This window comes from Bombina bombina, chromosome 4 (assembly GCF_027579735.1).
Source record: "Bombina bombina isolate aBomBom1 chromosome 4, aBomBom1.pri, whole genome shotgun sequence".
Taxonomy (NCBI): Eukaryota; Metazoa; Chordata; class Amphibia; order Anura; family Bombinatoridae; genus Bombina; species Bombina bombina.
This window is the reverse complement of record NC_069502.1, coordinates 198,686,221-198,707,319: the sequence shown is the minus strand read 5'-3', so window position 1 is coordinate 198,707,319 and position 21,099 is coordinate 198,686,221. Positions and strand designations below refer to the sequence as shown.

Here is a 21,099-nt window from a genome sequence, read left to right as displayed (position 1 = left end):
AATTAAGAGGCAAGCGCGATTGCTCTGGGGTAAGAATAGAGCGCGCTGGTGCTACAAGAGCCATGTCCGATACTGCGTCACAGTTTGCAGAACATGAGGACAGAGAGCTTCATTCTGTAGGTGACGGATCTGATCCAGGGAAACCGGATTCAGAGATCTCTAATTTTAAATTTAAGCTTGAGAACCTCCGTGTATTGCTAAGGGAGGTTTTAGCGGCTCTGAATGACTGTAACACAGTTGCAATTCCAGAGAAATTATGTAGGCTGGATAGACACTATGCAGTACCGGTGTGTACTGATGTTTTTCCTATACCTAAAAGGCTTACAGAAATTATTAGCAAGGAGTGGGATAGACCTGGTGTGCCCTTTTCCTCACCTCCTATGTTTAGAAAAATGTTTCCAATAGACGCCACTACACGGGACTTATGGCAGACGGTCCCTAAGGTGGAGGGAGCAGTTTCTACTTTAGCTAAGCGTACCACTATCCCGGTGGAGGATAATTGTGCTTTTTCGGATCCAATGGATAAAAAATTGGAAGGTTACCTTAAGAAAATGTTTGTTCAACAAGGTTTTATCTTGCAGCTCCTTGCATGCATTGCGCCTGTCACTGCTGCTGCGGCATTCTGGTTTGAGTCTCTAGAAGAGGCCATTCACTCAGCTCCATTGGATGAAATTATGGACAAGCTTAAAGCACTTAAGCTAGCTAATGCATTTGTTTCTGATGCCATTGTACATTTAACTAAACTAACGGCTAAGAACTCCGGATTTGCCATCCAGGCGCGCAGAGCGTTATGGCTTAAATCCTGGTCAGCTGATGTGACTTCTAAATCTAAATTGCTTAATATTCCTTTCAAGGGGCAAACCTTATTCGGGCCCGGCTTGAAAGAAATTATCGCTGACATTACTGGAGGTAAGGGTCATACTCTTCCTCAGGACAGGGCCAAATCAAAGGCCAAACAGTCTAATTTTCGTGCCTTTCGAAATTTCAAGGCAGGAGCAACGTCAACTTCCTCCGCCCCAAAACAGGAAGGAACCGTTGCTCGTTACAGACAGGCCTGGAAAACTAACCAGTCCTGGAACAAGGGCAAGCAGGCCAGAAAACCTGCTACTGCCCCTAAGACAGCATGAAGGGATGGCCCCCTATCCGGAAATGGATCTAGTGGGGGGCAGACTTTCTCTCTTCGCCCAGGCATGGGCAAGAGATGTCCAGGATCCCTGGGCGTTGGAGATCATATCTCAGGGATATCTTCTGGACTTCAAGGCTTCTCCTCCTCAAGGGAGATTTCATCTTTCAAGGTTATCAGAAAACCAGATAAAGAAAGAGGCATTCCTACGTTGCGTACAAGACCTCCTAGTAATGGGGGTGATCCACCCAGTTCCGTGGACGGAACAAGGACAGGGGTTTTATTCAAATCTGTTCGTGGTTCCCAAGAAAGAGGGTACCTTCAGACCAATTTTGGACCTAAAGATCTTAAACAAATTCCTAAGAGTTCCATCATTCAAAATGGAAACTATTCGGACTATCCTACCCATGATCCAAGAGGGGCAGTACATGACCACAGTGGATTTAAAGGATGCCTACCTTCACATACCGATTCACAAAGATCATCATCGGTTCCTAAGATTTGCCTTTCTAGACAGGCATTACCAGTTTGTAGCTCTCCCCTTCGGGTTGGCTACGGCCCCGAGAATCTTTACAAAGGTGCTGGGCTCTCTTCTGGCGGTTCTAAGACCGCGAGGCATAGCGGTGGCTCCATATCTAGATGACATCCTGATACAGGCGTCAAGCTTGCAAATTACCAAATCTCATACAGAGATAGTTCTGGCATTTCTAAGGTCGCATGGGTGGAAGGTGAACGTGGAAAAGAGTTCTCTATCACCACTCACAAGAGTCTCCTTCCTAGGGACTCTGATAGATTCTGTAGAAATGAAAATCTACCTGACAGAGGCCAGGCTATCAAAACTCTTAAATGCTTGCCGGGTCCTTCATTCCATTCCACGCCCGTCAGTGGCTCAGTGCATGGAAGTAATCGGCTTAATGGTAGCGGCAATGGACATAGTGCCATTTGCGCGCCTGCATCTCAGACCGCTGCAATTGTGCATGCTAGGTCAGTGGAATGGGGATTACTCAGATTTGTCCACCCTACTAAATCTGGATCAAGAGACCAGAGATTCTCTTCTCTGGTGGCTATCTCGGGTCCATCTGTCCAGGGGCATGACCTTTCGCAGACCAGATTGGACGGTTGTAACAACAGATGCCAGCCTCCTAGTCTGGGGCGCAGTCTGGAATTCCCTGAAGGCTCAGGGATCTTGGACTCAGGAGGAGAAACTCCTCCCAATAAATATTCTGGAGCTAAGGGCAATATTCAATGCTCTTCTAGCTTGGCCTCAGTTAGCAACACTGAGGTTCATCAGATTTCAGTCGGACAACATCACGACTGTGGCTTATATCAACCATCAAGGGGGAACCAGGAGCTCCCTAGCGATGTTAGAAGTCTCAAAGATAATTCGCTGGGCAGAGTCTCACTCTTGCCACTTGTCAGCGATCCACATCCCAGGCATGGAGAACTGGGAGGCGGACTTTCTAAGTCGTCAGACTTTTCATCCGGGGGAGTGGGAACTCCATCCGGAGGTTTTTTCTCAACTGGTCCATCGTTGGGGCAAACCAGAACTGGATCTCATGGCGTCTCGCCAGAACGCCAAACTTCCTCGTTACGGATCCAGGTCCAGGGACCCGGGAGCGACGCTGATAGATGCTCTAGCAGCTCCTTGGTTCTTCCACATGGCTTATGTGTTTCCACCGTTTCCTCTGCTCCCTCAACTGATTGCCAAAATCAAACAGGAGAGAGCATTGGTGACTCTGATAGCGCCTGCGTGGCCACGCAGGACCTGGTATGCAGACCTAGTGGACATGTCGTCCTGTCCACCATGGACTCTACCTTTGAGGCAAGACCTTCTAATACAAGGTCCTTTCAATCATCCAAATCTAATTTCTCTGAGACTGACTGCGTGGAGATTGAACGCTTGATCCTATCAAAGCGTGGCTTCTCCGAGTCAGTTATTGATACCTTGATACAGGCACGAAAGCCTGTTACCAGAAAAATCTACCATAAGATATGGCGTAAATACCTGTATTGGTGTGAATCCAAGAGTTACTCATGGAGTAAGGTTAGGATTCCAAGGATATTGTCCTTTCTCCAAGAGGGTTTGGAAAAAGGCTCATCAGCTAGTTCTTTAAAGGGACAGATTTCTGCTCTGTCTATTCTTTTGCACAAGCGTCTGGCAGAAGTTCCAGACGTCCAGGCCTTTTGTCAAGCCTTAGCTAGGATTAAGCCTGTGTTTAAAACTGTTGCTCCTCCGTGGAGCTTAAACTTGGTTCTTAAAGTTCTTCAAGGAGTTCCGTTTGAACCCCTTCATTCCGTTGATATTAAACTTTTATCTTGGAAAGTTCTGTTTTTGATGGCTATTTCCTCGGCTCGAAGAGTCTCGGAGTTATCCGCCTTACATTGTGATTCTCCTTATCTGATTTTCCATTCAGACAAGGTAGTTCTGCGCACTAAACCTGGGTTTTTACCTAAGGTAGTCTCTAACAGTAATATCAATCAGGAGATTGTTGTTCCGTCATTATGTCCTAATCCTTCTTCAAAGAAGGAACGACTTTTGCACAATCTGGACGTAGTCCGTACCCTGAAATTCTTTTTACAGGCAACTAAGGATTTTCGTCAAACTTCTTCACTGTTTGTCGTTTACTCTGGGCAGAGGAGAGGTCAAAAAGCTTCGGCAACCTCTCTCTCCTTTTGGCTTCGTAGCATAATACGCTTAGCCTATGAGACTGCTGGACAGCAACCCCCTGAGAGAATTACAGCTCATTCCACTAGAGCTGTGGCTTCCACCTGGGCCTTTAAGAATGAGGCCTCTGTTGAACAGATTTGCAAGGCTGCGACTTGGTCTTCGCTTCACACTTTTTCAAAATTTTACAAATTTGACACTTTTGCTTCTTCGGAGGCTGTTTTTGGGAGAAAGGTTCTACAGGCAGTGGTTCCTTCCGTTTAAGTTCCTGCCTTGTCCCTCCCATCATCCGTGTACTTAGCTTTGGTATTGGTATCCCATAAGTAATGGATGACCCGTGGACTGAATACACTTAACAAGAGAAAACATAATTTATGCTTACCTGATAAATGTATTTCTCTTGTAGTGTATTCAGTCCACGGCCCGCCCTGTCCTTTTTAAGGCAGATCTAAATTTTAATTAATACTCCAGTCACCACTGCACCCTATGGTTTCTCCTTTCTCGTCTTGTTTCGGTCGAATGACTGGATATGACATGTGAGGGGAGGAGCTATATAGCAGCTCTGCTTGGGTGATCCTCTTGCAACTTCCTGTTGGGAAGGGAATATATCCCATAAGTAATGGATGACCCGTGGACTGAATACACTACAAGAGAAATAAATTTATCAGGTAAGCATAAATTATGTTTTTTCAATAAAACACTTGCAATCCGAGGAAACATCCAGACACAAACCTGCAATCTCCCAACTCCACTCCCAGTCACCCCCTCTGCCACTCTCTGCACCCTCCTCCCAACCACAGAGTGAAGTGGCTTCCCTTTTGTCTTCCTCACACCTCACTACCTGCCCACTTGACCCTATTCCTTCACATCTAATTCCTCCTCTGTCTCCCACCCTCACTCCGGCTCTTACTCACATATTCAACCTATCCCTTTCTACAGGCTCATTCCCTGCCTCTTTCAAACATGCAAAGGTCACCACCATCCTCAAAAAACCCTCCCTTGACCCTAACTCCCCTGCAAACTACCGCCCCATATCACTGCTTCCGCTAGCTTCTAAATTACTTGAAAAACTAGTCTTCAATCGCCTAACCCTCTTCCTGTCCCCCAACTCATTGCTCGACCCCCTGCAATCTGGCTTCCATCCCCAACACTCAACTGAGACTGCCCTCACCAAGGTTACTAACGACCTCCTTTCTGCTAAAAACAAAGGCTACTACTCCATACTCATCTTACTTGACCTTTCTGCAAACTTTGACACTGTTGACCACCCCCTTCTCCTACGGTCTCTCAGATCTCTTGGTCTCTGCGACACTGCCCTCTCCTAGATTCACTTTTATCTCTCTAACAGATCCTTCTCCGTCTCTTTTGCTGGTGACTCCTCCTCTCTACTGTATCTGTCTGTTGGAGTACCCCAAGGCTCTTTCCTGGGTCCTCTGCTCTTCTCTATTTGCACTTCTTCACTGGGTAAACTTATCAACAGCTATGGCTTCAGCTATCATCTCTATGCTGATGACACCCAGATCTACCTTTCCACCCCTGCACTCTCTCCTTCTGTCAATTCTCACATCAGCGACTGCTTATCTGGCATTTCCTCCTGGATGGCCTCTCACCACCTAAAAATAAATATGTCCAAGACCGAACTACTACTTATTCCCCCCTCTAACTCCACTCCAGTTTCTAATTTTTCTATCACTGTTGGCGGCACCACTATCTCCCCATCACCCCAAGTCCGCTGCCTCGGAGTCACGCTTGACTCAAATCTGTCCTTCACTCCCCACATCCAACTGCTCTCTTCATCCTGCCGCAACAACCTTCGCAATATCTCCAAAATGTGTCCTTTTCTGAATGCTGAAACTACTAAACAGCTAATACCCTCCCTGGTAATTTCCCGACTTGACTACTGAAACAACTTACTAACTGGCCTCCCTCACTCCCGCCTCTCTCCCCTCCAATCCATCCTAAACGCATCTGCCAGGCTAATCCACCTCTCTCGACGCTCTGTTTCTGCTGCACCTCTGTGTGAGTCCCTTCACTGGCTCCCCATTCAGAACAGAGTTAAATTCAAAATTATCACCCTGACCTACAAAGCCCTCACCAATGCTGCCCTACCCTACCTGTCCTCACTCATCAACAAATATATTCCTGCCCGTCCCCTAAGATCCAACAATGACCTGCTTCTTGCGTCCTCTACCATCACCTCCTCTCATGCTAAACTACAGGACTTCTCTCGTGCGGCACCAACCCTCTGGAACACACTTCCTCGAGCTGTCAAACTTGCCACTAGACTCTCCCCTCCTTTAAACATTCCCTAAAGACCTTTCTGTTCAGGGAATCTTATCACCCGACTTATTAACATACTAACTTCACTTAACTAACAGCTGCCCTCTATCTCCTCACTACTATCATTCTCACCTTTGCTGTCCCCACCTCCTGTTTCCCATCCTCCTACCCATCTAGAATGTAAGTTCCCACGGGAATAGGGCCCTCAATTCCCCCTGTATTTGTCTTATCGCATTGTTTCTCCATTGTACTGTTATACTTGTACCCATGGGCAGCGCTGCGGAATAATAATAATAATAATAATAAAAACTAAAACAAACAGCTTAAAAAACAAAGGGTGGGGTCTTGTGGACTCTCACCACCATGAAAAAAAAAATTAATTTATCAGGTAAGCATCAATTATGTTGTCTTTCATGCAGGTGGTGAGAGTCCACAATCCATTACTCATGGGAACTAATACCCAAGTTGTGGGGTCCACAAATAATAACATAAAGGGATGGACTTAAAAACATCTTTCACTGAGAAATTAAGTTAACAACTCCAATAAAACTTTTTTTTATGCACTTAAACATGAAACAGACAAAAATCAAACTGAAACAACTGCCTAAAGCAACTTTCTGCCAAAAGCTGCCTCAGAGGAAGCAAAAACATAAAAATGGTAGAATTTAGTAAAAGTATGCAAAGAAGACTGTGTCGCTGCTTTATAAATTGAGGCCTCATTCTTAAAAGCCCATGAAGTAGCAACTGATCTGGTAGAATGATCAGTAATCCATTGCAGTGGAGGCTGACCTTTTTCCATATAAGCTTTATTAATCAAAAAGTTTCAATCAAGAAGCTAAAGAAACAGCAGAAGTCATCTGTCCTTTCCTAGAGCCAGAAAATGAATGAACAATGTAATACATTAATGCACAAATAACATCCAAATTATGCAAAGATCTTTCTGAAGCAGACATGGGATTAGGACACAAAGAAGGAACAACAATTTATCTGCTGTTTTCAGCAGAAACAACCTTTGGCAAGAAATCAAAAGTAGTTCTTAAGACTGCCTTATCCTGAAGAAAAATCAGATAGGGAGGTTCACAAGAAAGAGCAGTAGACACTCGTCCACCATCTAAGTAGCAGACAGCCAAACCAGTACTTATACATATTAGTAGAGGTTATGGAATAGGAGTATGTTGTACCTACATAAAGGGAGGCAACAGACAAATCCTGTAACCGATTATGAAATGTTTATGAAGAAATTCCCATGAGGTGAATAAAAGAATTATAAATACCCCAAATATATATCTCTGACAAGCACTGCACACCGAGGGGAAACTGGGCCTCAAAATACACTGGAAACCCCTCTCTCCGAAAAAAATCAAGCACATTTTCATTCTTCAACCACCTCCAGCAGAGGTAAAGAAAAGACTGAGGTATTTGGGAAGAGGGAGGGGTTATATAGAGCTCTTTGGGTTTGGGAATGTTTGCCTCCTTCAAGTGGTAGGGAAGGCAATTCCCATGAGTAATGGATCGTGGACTCTCACCACCTGTATGAAAGAAAATAAGGCATGGGTTCTAAAACTTGAGAATGTTAGGTTTAGTAATTCATAAGATATCATAATATAATAATATATAACTCATATGTATAACAAGTATTATAATTGAACCATTAAGCCTTGATCACTAAAAAGGGACAATCTAGACACAATACATAATTTTGATTACTTATGGTAAATACCAGAGAAGCATCCTGCAACTGGTACAACATCTATAAGCTTGTAAGAAGTACATTAAACATTTAAATATTCATTGTTTGTTATGAGTTGAAAATGGCCGCCAAGCTCCGTCCACCTATTGTGTGTATATTTTGGTATGTGTCCAATCACAATCGACTAGTGAATAAGTTTTCCTACTCTCATATGTGATTTGTGCCTGTGCAATTTGAAATAGCTAACTGAAAAATATTAAACGTTCACTGCGAAATTGCCATACAAGAAAACAGGTAACTGGACAAGAAGAAAACTGTGTTAGCGGAGCTTGGTGGCCATTTTCTGCTGCTAACAAATGATAATTAGTTTCATGTACTTCTTAAAAGCTTATAGATGTGGAACCCGTTGCAATAAGTAATAAAGGATAAGTATTGGGTCTAGACTGTCCCTTTAAAGATCTGAAGAGTTTACTGGGCACAATATATTTAATTATTTGCTATGATTTGCTGGTAGCATCTTTCAGTCAAAATATGGAAAATAACAATCTTCACTGTTGTGGGCCTCCTATTTTCATGTGATAACAATATAAATGAGATAAAAGCAGAAACCATTTAAATACTTGGGGCGCGATCCGATATAGATCGCAGTTTGCGGCGCAAGCGAGGGAACCCACGTCGCCCACAGTTTCAGCTCGCAACTCGAGCCATCCAATATGCGGCGCCGTCACTTGCTAAAGTGGCGCAAGTCTCACAAACCAGCGATGTCCAGAAATCTGCGTAAGTACAGATTTTTGGAGTCGCCAGTGACTTGCGCCACGTTAGAAACTGCCGGCGCCTATAAAACCTGACTAAAGTCTAAATCACCCGCACTGTCTAACACGCCTCCCTAACATAGCCCGACACGTCTAACCCTCTATCCGCTATCCCCCCTCACTATCCTAACAATAAAAAACCTATTAACCCCTAAACCGCCGCTCCCGTACCCCGCCGCCAGCTATATTATATCTATAACCGCCTAAAGTGAGCCCCTAACACCGCCGCCATCTATATTAAAATGATTAACCCCTAATGTAAGCCCCTAACACCGCCGCCATCTCTATTAAAATGATTAACCCCTAATTTAATCTACCTACCCCGCCGCCAGCTATATTATCTATATTAACCCTAAGTATATTATAGTTAATATAGGTATTACATTATATATATTAACTATATTAACCCTAATTATATTAGGGTTAATATAGTTAATATAGTTACTATAGTATTTATATTAACTATATTAACTCTATCTAACCCTAACACCCCTAACTAAATTTATATTAAATTAATCTAATTCATTTATAAACTAAAATATTCCTATTTAAATCTAAATACTTACCTATAAAATAAACCCTAAGATAGCTACAATATAATTAATAATTACATTGTAGCTATGTTAGGGTTAATATTTATTTTACAGGTAAATTGTTAATTATTTTAACTAGGTATAATAGCTATTAAATAGTTATTAACTATTTAATATCTACCTAGTTAAAATAATTACCCAATTACCTGTAAAATAAATCCTAACCTAAGTTACAAATACACCTACACTATCAATAAATTAAATAAACTACAAACATATATCTAAAAATACAATTAAATTAACTAAACTAAATTACAAAAAAAACAAACACTAAATTACAAAAAATAAAAAAAAGATTACAAGATTTTTAAGCTAATTACACCTATTCTAAGCCCCCTAATAAAATAATAAACCCCCAAAATAAAAAATATTCCCTGCCCTATTCTAAATTAAAAAAATTTCAAAGCTCTTTACCTTACCAGCCCTTAAAAGGGCCTTTTGTGGGGCATGCCCCAAAGAATTCAGCTCTTTTGCATACAAATACAATACCCCCCCCCCCATTACAACCCACCACCCACATACCCCTATTCTAAAACCACCCAAACCCCCCTTAAAAAAGCCTAACACTACCCCCCTGAAGATCTCCCTACCTTGTCTTCACCACACCGGGCCGAACTCCTGATCCGATCCGGGCGATGTCTTCCTCCAAGCGGCAAAGAAGAATTCTTCCTCCGGCGATGTCTTCCTCCAAGCGGCAAAGAAGAATTCTTCCTCCGGCGACGTCTTCCTCCAAGCGGCAGCAAAGTCTTCATTCTTCCGGCGGCATCTTCAATCTTCTTTCTTCGCTCCGCCGCCGCGGAGCATCCATCCCGGCCGACGACTGAACGACGAATGAGGTACCTTTAAATGACGTCCGCCGAATTCCGATTGGCTGATAGGATTCTATCAGCCAATCGGAATTAAGTTAGAAAAATCTGATTGGCTGATTGAATCAGCCAATCAGATTCAAGTTCAATCCGATTGGCTGATCCAATCAGCCAATCAGATTGAGCTCGCATTCTATTGGCTGTTCCGATCAGCCAATAGAATGCGAGCTCAATCTCATTGGCTGATTGGATCAGCCAATCGGATTGAACTTGAATCTGATTGGCTGATTCAATCAGCCAATCAGATTTTTCTAACTTAATTCCGATTGGCTGATAGAATCCTATCAGCCAATCGGAATTCGGCGGACGCCATCTTGGATGACGTCATTTAAAGGTACCTCATTCGTCGTTCAGTCGTCGACCGGGATGGATGCTCCGCGGCGGCAGAGCGAAGAAAGAAGATTGAAGATGCCGCCGGAAGAATGAAGACTTTGCTGCCACTTGGAGGAAGACGTCGCCGGAGGAAGAATTCTTCTTTGCCGCTTGGAGGAAGACATCGCCAGAGGAAGAATTCTTCTTTGCCGCTTGGAGGAAGACATCGCCCGGATCGGATCAGGAGTTCGGCCCGGTGTGGTGAAGACAAGGTAGGGAGATCTTCAGGGGGGTAGTGTTAGGCTTTTTTAAGGGGGGTTTGGGTGGTTTTAGAATAGGGGTATGTGGGTGGTGGGTTGTAATGGAGGGGGGGTATTGTATTTGTATGCAAAAGAGCTGAATTCTTTGGGGCATGCCCCACAAAAGGCCCTTTTAAGGGCTGGTAAGGTAAAGAGCTTTGAAATTTTTTTTTATTTAGAATAGGGCAGGGAATTTTTTTTATTTTGGGGGTTTATTATTTTATTAGGGGGCTTAGAATAGGTGTAATTAGCTTAAAAATCTTGTAATCTTTTTTTTATTTTTTGTAATTTAGTGTTTGTTTTTGTAATTTAGTTTAGTTAATTTAATTGTATTTTTAGATAGATGTTTGTAGTTTATTTAATTTATTGATAGTGTAGGTGTATTTGTAACTTAGGTTAGGATTTATTTTACAGGTAATTGGGTAATTATTTTAACTAGGTAGATATTAAATAGTTAATAACTATTTAATAGCTATTATACCTAGTTAAAATAATTAACAATTGACCTGTAAAATAAATATTAACCCTAACATAGCAACAATGTAATTATTAATTATATTGTAGCTATCTTAGGGTTTATTTTATAGGTAAGTATTTAGATTTAAATAGGAATATTTTAGTTTATAAATGAATTAGATTAATTTAATATAAATTTAGTTAGGGGTGTTAGGGTTAGATAGAGTTAATATAGTTAATATAAATACTATAGTAACTATATTAACTATATTAACCCTAATATAATTAGGGTTAATATAGTTAATATATATAATGTAATACCTATATTAACTATAATATACTTAGGGTTAATATAGATAATATAGCTGGCGGCGGGGTAGGTAGATTAAATTAGGGGTTAATCATTTTAATAGAGATGGCGGCGGTGTAAGGGGCTTACATTAGGGGTTAATAATATTAATATAGCTGGCGGCGGTATAGGGGGATTAGATTAGGGGTTAATAATTTTTATATAGGTGGCGGCGGTGTAAGGGGTCAGATTAGGGGATAGATAAGGTAGATGACAGCGGTGTAAGGGGTTCTAATTAGGGGATAGATAAGGTAGATGGTGGCTGTTTTAGGGGCTCACAGTAGGGGGTTAGTTTATGTAGATGGCGGCGGGGTCCGGAAGCGGCGGTTTAGGGGTTAATAACTTTATTAGGGATTTCGGGGGGGGGGGATCGCGGTTGACAGGTAGATAGACATTGCGCATGCGTTAGGTGTTAGGTTTATTTTAGAAGATCGCGGTTGACAGGGAGATAAACATTGCGCATGCGTTAGGTGTTAGGTTTATTTTAGCAGCCAGTTTAGGGAGTTACGGGGCTCCAATAGTCAGCGTAAGGCTTCTTACGGCTGCTTTTTGTGGCGAGGTGAAAATGGAGTAAGTTTTCTCCATTTTCGCCACGTAAGTCCTTACGCTGCATATTGGATACCAAACTGCGCTGGTTTGGTATATCTGCCTATAGCCCAAAAAACTACGGGCGACGGCAGAAATATACGCGCGTAACTTCTAGGTTACGCCGTATATGTGATACCAAACCAGCGAAAATATTGGCGTCGCCGGCTTTTGCGGGCGACTATTTTTATCGGATCGACCCCTTGGCTTTCAATGTTATCCTTAAAACCTAAACCTGTGTCTTGTGCAGCAACGTTTGCAATTATGTAGAACATTGCTATAAACTATAGTTAGGATGACATGAGTGTGCAAATGGCGGCATTTTCTGCTACAATGTTTATAGCATAGTTGCAAACACTGCTGACAGTTGGCTAAAGACACGTGCACTCTCCTGAGCTCACAAAGGATTACTCTTTAACAAAAGAAAACCGTGAGGACAAAGCAAAATTGATAGAAGTAAATTGGAAAGTTGATTTACATTTCATGTTCTATTAAAATTAATTTAAGCTTAATTTTATCCGTTTAAAACTACACTACTGCATAAAATTTGAAATTCATATGAAGTTTCAATTACAAGACATTCTTTCCCAAATGCTTGAAACTCTAAATGACAGGCTATAACTGCTGCAAGTTTGGGCCACAGCCATATTAGATACACGACCCACAGAACAGAATGCAGGCTGCTTTTGCTCAGTGTGATTTAAAGGGACGGTCAACACCAGAATTATTGTTGTTTTAAAAGATAGATAATCCCTTTATTAACCATTTCCCAGTTCTGCATAACCAACACTGTTATATTAATACACTTTTTACCTCTGTGTTTACCTTGTATCTAAGCCCCTGCAGACAGCCTCCTGATCACATGACTTTTTATTTATTATCTATTGACTTTAATTTTAGTCAATTAGTGCAGTATCTGCCACAACCAACGAGCGTGATCATAATGTTATCTATATGGCTCGCATGAACTAGCTCTTCCCTGTTGTGAAAAGCAAATAAAAAAGCATGTGATAAGAGGCGGCCTTTAAGGGTTTAGAAATTATCATATGTGCCTTTCTAGGTTTAGCTTTCAACTAAGAATACCAAGAGAACAAAGCAAAATTGGATAGTTGTTTAAAACCACATGCCCTATTTAAAACATGAAAGGATTTTTTGTACTTGACTGTCCCTTTAATACTTTTCAAGACCACACAGCAAGATGTGAGTGATCAACAACAAGGGAATGTAATACGCAGAGATAAAACAACTGTGTGCTAAACAGAGAAAAATACGCAAGCACTGCACACAGGCAAATCCTATACGCACAATGCTGTCTAGAACAAACACAATACTTCACCTTGATCTTGAAGTGATTGGTTTTCATCCACAAAACTCCAGAATTTATCTGAGCTTTCTTCTGCTATAAATTCACTAAAAAAAAGAGAGAAGATGACAAATTAGAGAGAAAAATAATAATGATCCCATACAGACTTTACACTTGAGACTGTTGTTACCTGTCAAAAGGAGATGAAAAATATTTCTAAAATAAACTAAAAACTAAATAAAAATTATTTATATAAGCATTTGCAAATGTAAGCCTAAAGAGTAAAAAACAGAATTTATGCTTACCTGATAAATTACTTTCTCCAACGGTGTGTCCGGTCCACGGTGTCATCCATTACTTGTGGGATATTCTCCTCCCCCACAGGGAAAGGCAAGGAGAGCACACAGCAAGAGTTGTCCATATAGTCCCTCCCAGGCTCCGCCCCCCCAGTCATACGACCGACGGTTAGGAGAAAAAAAGGAGAAACTATAGTGTGCCGTGGTGACTGTAGTGTATAGAGAAAGAAATTCTTCAAACCTGATTAAAAAACCAGGGCGGGCCGTGGACCGGACACACCGTTGGAGAAAGTAATTTATCAGGTAAGCATAAATTCTGTTTTCTCCAACATTGGTGTGTCCGGTCCACGGCGTCATCCATTACTTGTGGGAACCAATACCAAAGCTTTAGGACACGGATGAAGGGAGGGAGCAAATCAGGTTACCTAAACAGAAGGCACCACGGCTTGCAAAACCTTTCTCCCAAAAATAGCCTCCGAAGAAGCAAAAGTATCAAATTTGTAGAATTTGGACAAAGTGTGCAGAGAAGACCAAGTCGCTGCCTTACATATCTGATGAACAGAAGCCTCGTTCTTGAAGGCCCATGTGGAAGCCACAGCCCTAGTAGAGTGAGCTGTGATTCGTTCAGGAGGCTGCCGTCCGGCAGTCTCGTAAGCCAATCGTATGATGCTTTTCAGCCAAAAGGAAAGAGAGGTAGCAGTAGCTTTTTTGACCTCTCCTCTTGCCAGAATAAACTACAAACAGAGAAGACGTTTGTCTGAAATCCTTTGTTGCTTCTAAATAGAACTTTAAAGCACGGACTACATCTAAATTGTGTAACAAGCGTTCCTTCTTTGAAACTGGATTCGGACACAAAGAAGGCACAACTATTTCCTGGTTAATATTCTTGTTGGAAACAACCTTTGGAAGGAAACCAGGTTTAGTACGCAAAACAACCTTATTTGAATGGAACACCAGATAGGGCGGATTACACTGCAGAGCAGATAATGCAGAAACTCTTCTAGAAGAAGAATAGCAACCAAAAACAGAACTTTCCAAGATAACAACTTGATATCTATGGAATGTAAGGGTTCAAACGGAACCCCTTGAAGAACTGAAAGAACCAAATTTAGACTCCAGGGAGGAGTCAAGGGTCTGTAAACAGGCTTGATCCTGACCAAAGCCTGAACAAAAACTTGAACATCTGGCACAGCTGCCAGTCGTTTGTGTAACAAGACAGATAAAGCAGAAATCTGTCCTTTTAGAGAACTCGCTGATAATCCCTTATCCAAACCTTCTTGGAGAAAGGAAAGGATCCTAGGAATTTTAATCTTACTCCATGAGAATCCCTTGGATTCACACCAACAGATATATCTTTTCCATATTTTATGGTAATCTTTCTAGTCACAGGTTTTCTGGCTTGTACCAGAGTATCTATCACAGAATCCGAAAACCCACGCTTAGACAAAATCAAGCGTTCAATTTCCAAGCAGTCAGCTGGAGAGAAACTAGATTAGGATGTTCGAATGGACCTTGTACTAGAAGATCCTGTCTCAAAGGTAGCTTCCATGGTGGAGCCGATGACATATTCACCAGGTCTGCATACCAAGTCCTGCGTGGCCACGCAGGAGCTATCAAAATCACCGAGGCCTTCTCCTGTTTGATCCTGGCTACCAGCCTGGGAATGAGAAGGAACGGTGGAAACGCATAAGCTAGGTTGAAAGTCCAAGGCGCCACTAATGCATCCACTAGAGTCGCCTTGGGATCCCTGGATCTGGACCCGTAGCAAGGAACCTTGAAGTTCTGACGAGACGCCATCAGATCCATGTCTGGAATGCCCCATAATTGGGTCAACTGGGCAAACACCTCCGGGTGGAGTTCCCACTCCCCCGGATGAAAGGTCTGACGACTCAGATAATCCGCCTCCCAGTTTTCCACTCCTGGGATGTGGATCGCAGACAGGTGGTAGGAGTGATCCTCCGCCCATTTGATGATCTTGGTCACCTCTCTCATCGCCAGGGAACTCCTTGTTCCCCCCTGATGGTTGAAGTAAGCAACAGTCGTCATGTTGTCTGATTGGAATCTTATGAATCTGGCCTTTGCTAGTTGAGGCCAAGCCCGGAGAGCATTGAATATCGCTCTCAGTTCCAGGATGTTTATCGGGAGAAGAGACTCTTCCCGAGACCATAGACCCTGAGCTTTCAGGGAATCCCAGACCGCGCCCCAGCCTAATAGACTGGCGTCGGTCGTGACAATGACCCACTCTGGTCTGCGAAAGCTCATTCCCTGGGACAGGTGATCCTGAGTCAGCCACCAATGGAGTGAGTCTCTGGTCTTCTGATCTACTTGAATCACTGGAGACAAGTCTGTATAGTCCCCATTCCACTGTTTGAGCATGCACAGTTGTAATGGTCTTAGATGAATTCGCGCAAAGGAACTATGTCCATTGCTGCAACCATCAACCCTACTACTTCCATGCACTGAGCTATGGAAGGCCGTAGAACAGAGTGAAGAACTTGACAAGCGTTTAGAAGCTTTGACTCTCTGACATCTGTCAGGAAAATCTTCATTTCTAAAGAATCTATTATTGTTCCCAAGAAAGAGACTCTTGTTGACGGAGACGGGGAACATTTTTCTATGTTCACCTACCACCCGTGAGATCTGAGAAAGGCTAGAACAATGTCTGTGTGAGCCTTTGTCTTTGAAAGAGACGACGCTTGAATTAGGATGTCGTCCAAGTAAGGTGCCACTGCAATGCCCCTGGGTCTTAGAACCGCTAGAAGGGACCCGAGCACCTATGTGAAAATCCTTGGAGCAGTGGCTAGTCCGAATGGGAGAGCCACAATAGGTAATGTTTGTCCAGAAAGGCGAACCTTAGGAACTGATGATGATCTTTGTGGATAGGAATATGCAGATACGCATCCTCTAGATCCACGGTAGTCATAAATTGACCCTCCTGGATTGTAGGTAAAATCGTTCGAATAGTTTCCATTTTGAACGATGGCACTCTGAGAAATTTGTTTAGAATTTTTAAATCCAGAATTGGTCTGAAAGTTCCCTCTTTTTTTTTTTTTTTTGGGGAACTACAAACAGATTTGAGTAAAACCCCTGACCTTGTTCCACAGTTGGAACTGGGAGTATCACTCCCATCTTTAACAGGTCTTCTACACAATGTAAGAATGCCTGTCTCTTTACTTGGTTTGAAGATAAGTGAGACATGTGGAACCTTCCCCTTGGGGGTAGTTCCTTGAATTCTAGAAGATAACCCTGAGAGACTATTTCTAGTGCCCAGGGATCCTGAACATCTCTTGCCCAAGCCTGAGCAAAGAGAGAGAGTCTGCCCCCTACTAGATCCGGTTCCGGATCGGGGGCTACCTCTTCATGCTGTCTTGGTAGCAGCAGCAGGTTTCTTGGCCTGTTTACCCTTGTTCCAGCCTTGCATTGATTTCCAAGCTGGTTTAGTCTGGGAAGCCTTACCCTCTTGTCTAGAGGCTGCCGAGTTGGAAGCCGGTCCGTTCCTGAAATTGCGAAAGGAACGAAAATTGGACTTATTCTTAGCCTTGAAAGGTTTATCTTGTGGGAGGGCATGGCCCTTTCCCCCAGTGATGACTGAAATAATCTCTTTCAATTCTGGCCCAAAAGGGGTCTTACCTTTGAAAGGGGTATTAAGCAATTTTGTCTTGGAAGATACATCCGCCGACCAAGACTTTAGCCAGAGCGCTCTGCGCGCCACAATTGTAAACCCTGAATTTTTTGCCGCTAACCTCGCTAACTGCAAAGCGGCGTCTAAAATAAAGGAATTAGCTAACTTAAGTGCGTAAATTCTGTCCATGACTTCCTCATACGGAGTCTCCCTACTGAGCGACTTTTCCAGTTCCTCGAACCAGAACCACGCCGCTGTAGTGACAGGAATAATGCACGAAATAGGTTGAAGGAGGTAACCTTGCTGTACAAAAATCTTTTTAAGCAAACCCTCCAATTTTTTATCCATAGGATCTTTGAAAGCACAATTGTCCTCAATAGGAATGGTTGTGCGCTTGGCTAGAGTAGAAAACTCCCCCTCGACCTTAGGGACTGTTTGCCATGTGTCCTTCCTGGGGTCGACCATAGGGAACAATTTCTTAAATATAGGAGGAGGGACAAAAGGTATGCCTGGCTTCTCCCACTCCTTATTCACTATGTCCGCCACCCGTTTAGGTATCGGAAAAGCATCAGGGTGCACCGGGACCTCAAGGAACTGTCCATCTTGCACAATTTTTCTGGGTTGACCAGATTGTCACAATCATCCAGAGTAGATAGTACCTCCTTAAGTAATGCGCGGAGATGCTCTAATTTAAATGTCACAACATCAGGTTCTGCCTGCTGAGAAATTCTTCCTGTATCAGAAATTTCCCCATCTGACAAACCCTCCCTCACTGCCACTTCAGATTGGTATGAGGGTATGACAGAAAAATTATCATCAGCGCCCTCCTGCTCTACAGTGTTTAAAACAGAGCAATCCCGCTTTCTCTGAAATGCTGGCATTTTGGATAAAATATTAGCTATGGAGTTATCCATTACTGCCGTCAATTACTGCATAGTAACAAGCATTGGCGCGCTAGAAGTACTAGGGGTCGCCTGCGTGGGCATAACTGGTATAGACACAGAAGGAGATGATGTAGAACTATGTCTACTTCCTTCATCTGAGGAATCATCCTGGGCAACTTTACAATTTGTGACAGTTCTGTCCTTTGTTTGGACGCAATGGCACAATTATCACACTATATTTGAATGGGGAACCACATTGGCTACCATACATACAGAACATGATCTATCTGAAGGTACAGACATGTTAAACAGGCTTAAACTGGTTAATAAAGCACAAAAACCGTTTTAAAACAAAACCGTTACTGTCTCTTTAAATGTTAAACAGGGCACACTTTATTACTGAATATGTGAAAAACTATGAAGGAATTATCCAATCTTTACCAAATTTCACCACAGTGTCTTAATACATTCAAAGTATTGCACCCCAATTTTCAAGCTGTTAACCCTTAAAATGTGGAAACCGGAGCCGTTTTTAATTTTAACCCCCTTACAGTCCCAGCCACAGCCTTTGCTGCAACTTCACCAATCCCAGGGGGGGTATATGATACCAAATGAAGCCTTCTAGGAACGTTTTTAGTGGATTCCAGACCCTCACACATGCAGCTGCATGTATTGAACTCAAAATTAACTGCACAGTAATGGCGCGAAAATGAGGCTCTGCCTACTACAGAGAAAGGCCCTTCCTGACTGGGAAGGTGTCTTAACAAGTGCCTGGTGCTAAAAACGTTCCCCAATGTTATAAAAGTGTGAAATACAACTTCAAACTGCATATAATACTTAAATAAAGCAATCGATTTAGCCCCTAAAAGTGTCTACCAGTTTATAGCCCATAATAAGCCCTTTATTCTGTTTGAGACTAAGAAAATGGCTTACCGGTCCCCATGAGGGGAAATGACAGCCTTCCAGCATTACACAGTCTTGTTAGAAATATGGCTAGTCATACCTTAAGAAGAAGAGCCTGCTAACTGTTTCCCCCAACTGAAGTTATCTCATCTCAACAGTCCTATGTGGAAACAGCAATCGATTTTAGTTACTGTCTGCTAAAATCATCTTCCTCTCACAAACAGAAATCTTCATCCCTTTCTGTTTCAGAGTAAATAGTACATACCAGCACTATTTTAAAATAACAAACTCTTGATAGAAGAATAAAAAACTACAACTAAACACCACAAACTCCTCACCATCCCCGAGGAGATGCTACTTGTTCAGAGCGGCAAGGAGAATGACTGGGGGGGCGGAGCCTGGGAGGGACTATATGGACAGCTCTTGCTGTGTGCTCTCCTTGCCTTTCCCTGTGGGGGAGGAGAATATCCCACAAGTAATGGATGACACCGTGGACCGGACACACCAATGTTGGAGAAAAGGTTGAAATAAATTTTGTGAAATGTGTTTTTTCCATTAACAATTTAAAAAAATAAAAAAAAGTAAAATAATTTAGGTTTGATAATGTAACGTGGATTATCTATGTAGAATCTACCAGGGTTAGGCTTCTGTATAAGAAGATGCACTTTCAATTATCATGGCAACTGGAAAAACTACCAATTTAAAGGGACATAAAATGAAATGAACAAAAATGTGTTTCCGCTATAGACGTCACATGTAATACACATGTATAAGGGAAACTGCTTCAAGTACATGCTACAATTGTTTTAATGATAGGCTTTATAGCCAGGAAACTCTGTGCCTGCTCAGGGAGCATATCATTGTCAGCAATGATTCAGTCTGCATCAATGAGGAATACATGCCACCCCCAGCTCTGCACACGAAAAGCGTTTGAAAGGGCATATGTACATACAGTATATTCCATGCACAGTAAAGGCTACCACTGATACACTGATCATTTTTACTTAAAACAATTTAGCCAATACAAGTGCAAGTGATTTTTTTTTTCAATGTTGAGATGCATTCATGTACATGTGATTGTTGTTGTATGCCCCTTTAAATTATGAAAAAAATTGTCTAAATAAATCAAGAAAGTAGATTGCAAAGCTTTTTACTATGTATAAATAAAACAGAATATGGGAGAATTTAAAATGTGTTTTATGTCCCTTTATGGTTATTTATTTAATCAATGACAAGCTACACCACTTTACGAATCTAGAAACAGACCAGTGGCATCTGGCTATATAAATATAGAGTTATAGTCAAATCCAAAAAAAAAAAAAAAGATTTTAGCAACAGTGGACTTCTGGAATGTTTCTAGCCCTGGCCTATACAACATGTGTTACATATACACAACTTGTGTAAATGCTGCCCTTTCATTTGCTTGACCAAAAGTGTTTACGTATATATCAACATTATCTCTCCTTAAAGGGATAGGAAAGTCAAAATTAAACTTGCATGATTCTGACAGAGCATGTAATTTAAAGACACTTTTCAATTCACTTATTTTCTTGTGCTTGCTATCCTTTGTTGAAAAGGAATACACACATATCCTACACTAGTGGGAGCTAGTTGCCGATTGGTGCCTGCACACATTTGCCTCTTGTGATTGGTTAACTAGACGTGTTCAGCTTGCCAGTAGGGCAATGCTGCTCCTTCAGCAACGGCTAACAAGAGAATGAAGCAAATTTGATAATAGAAGTAAATTGAAAAGTTATATAAAATGGTATGTTCTATCCAAATCATGAAATACATTGTTGGGGTTTCCTGCCCCGTTAAAAACACCATTAACCCTTTTAATAGACACACTAAAATGATTAGCACCTAGCAGCAAAATTATAGTCACTAACTAACATGGCAGAGAGTCAGTTTTACTTCTGAGCTTTGCATTTCCTCTCAATTTTACTATTATTATCAAATCTGCTTTGTTCTTTTGGTATCCTTTGCTGGAGAGTAAATCTAAGTAGGCTGATAGGACAACCACTTCTGCCAGATTGATAAACACATGTGCAGGGTCCTGAG

At 42.1% G+C, this 21,099-nt stretch overlaps 1 protein-coding gene across 2 annotated transcripts in view; it reads right to left on the bottom strand.

Moving 5' to 3' along the window:
• Positions 1-21,099, bottom strand: part of UGGT1 (UDP-glucose glycoprotein glucosyltransferase 1) — a 259,452-nt gene that overhangs the window by 217,212 nt on the left and 21,141 nt on the right. For both annotated transcript variants that reach the window (XM_053709747.1, XM_053709748.1), the window contains exon 3: positions 13,367-13,440. In XM_053709747.1, coding sequence (XP_053565722.1) covers positions 13,367-13,440 — 74 coding nt within the window. The remainder of the gene's footprint in view (positions 1-13,366; positions 13,441-21,099) is intronic.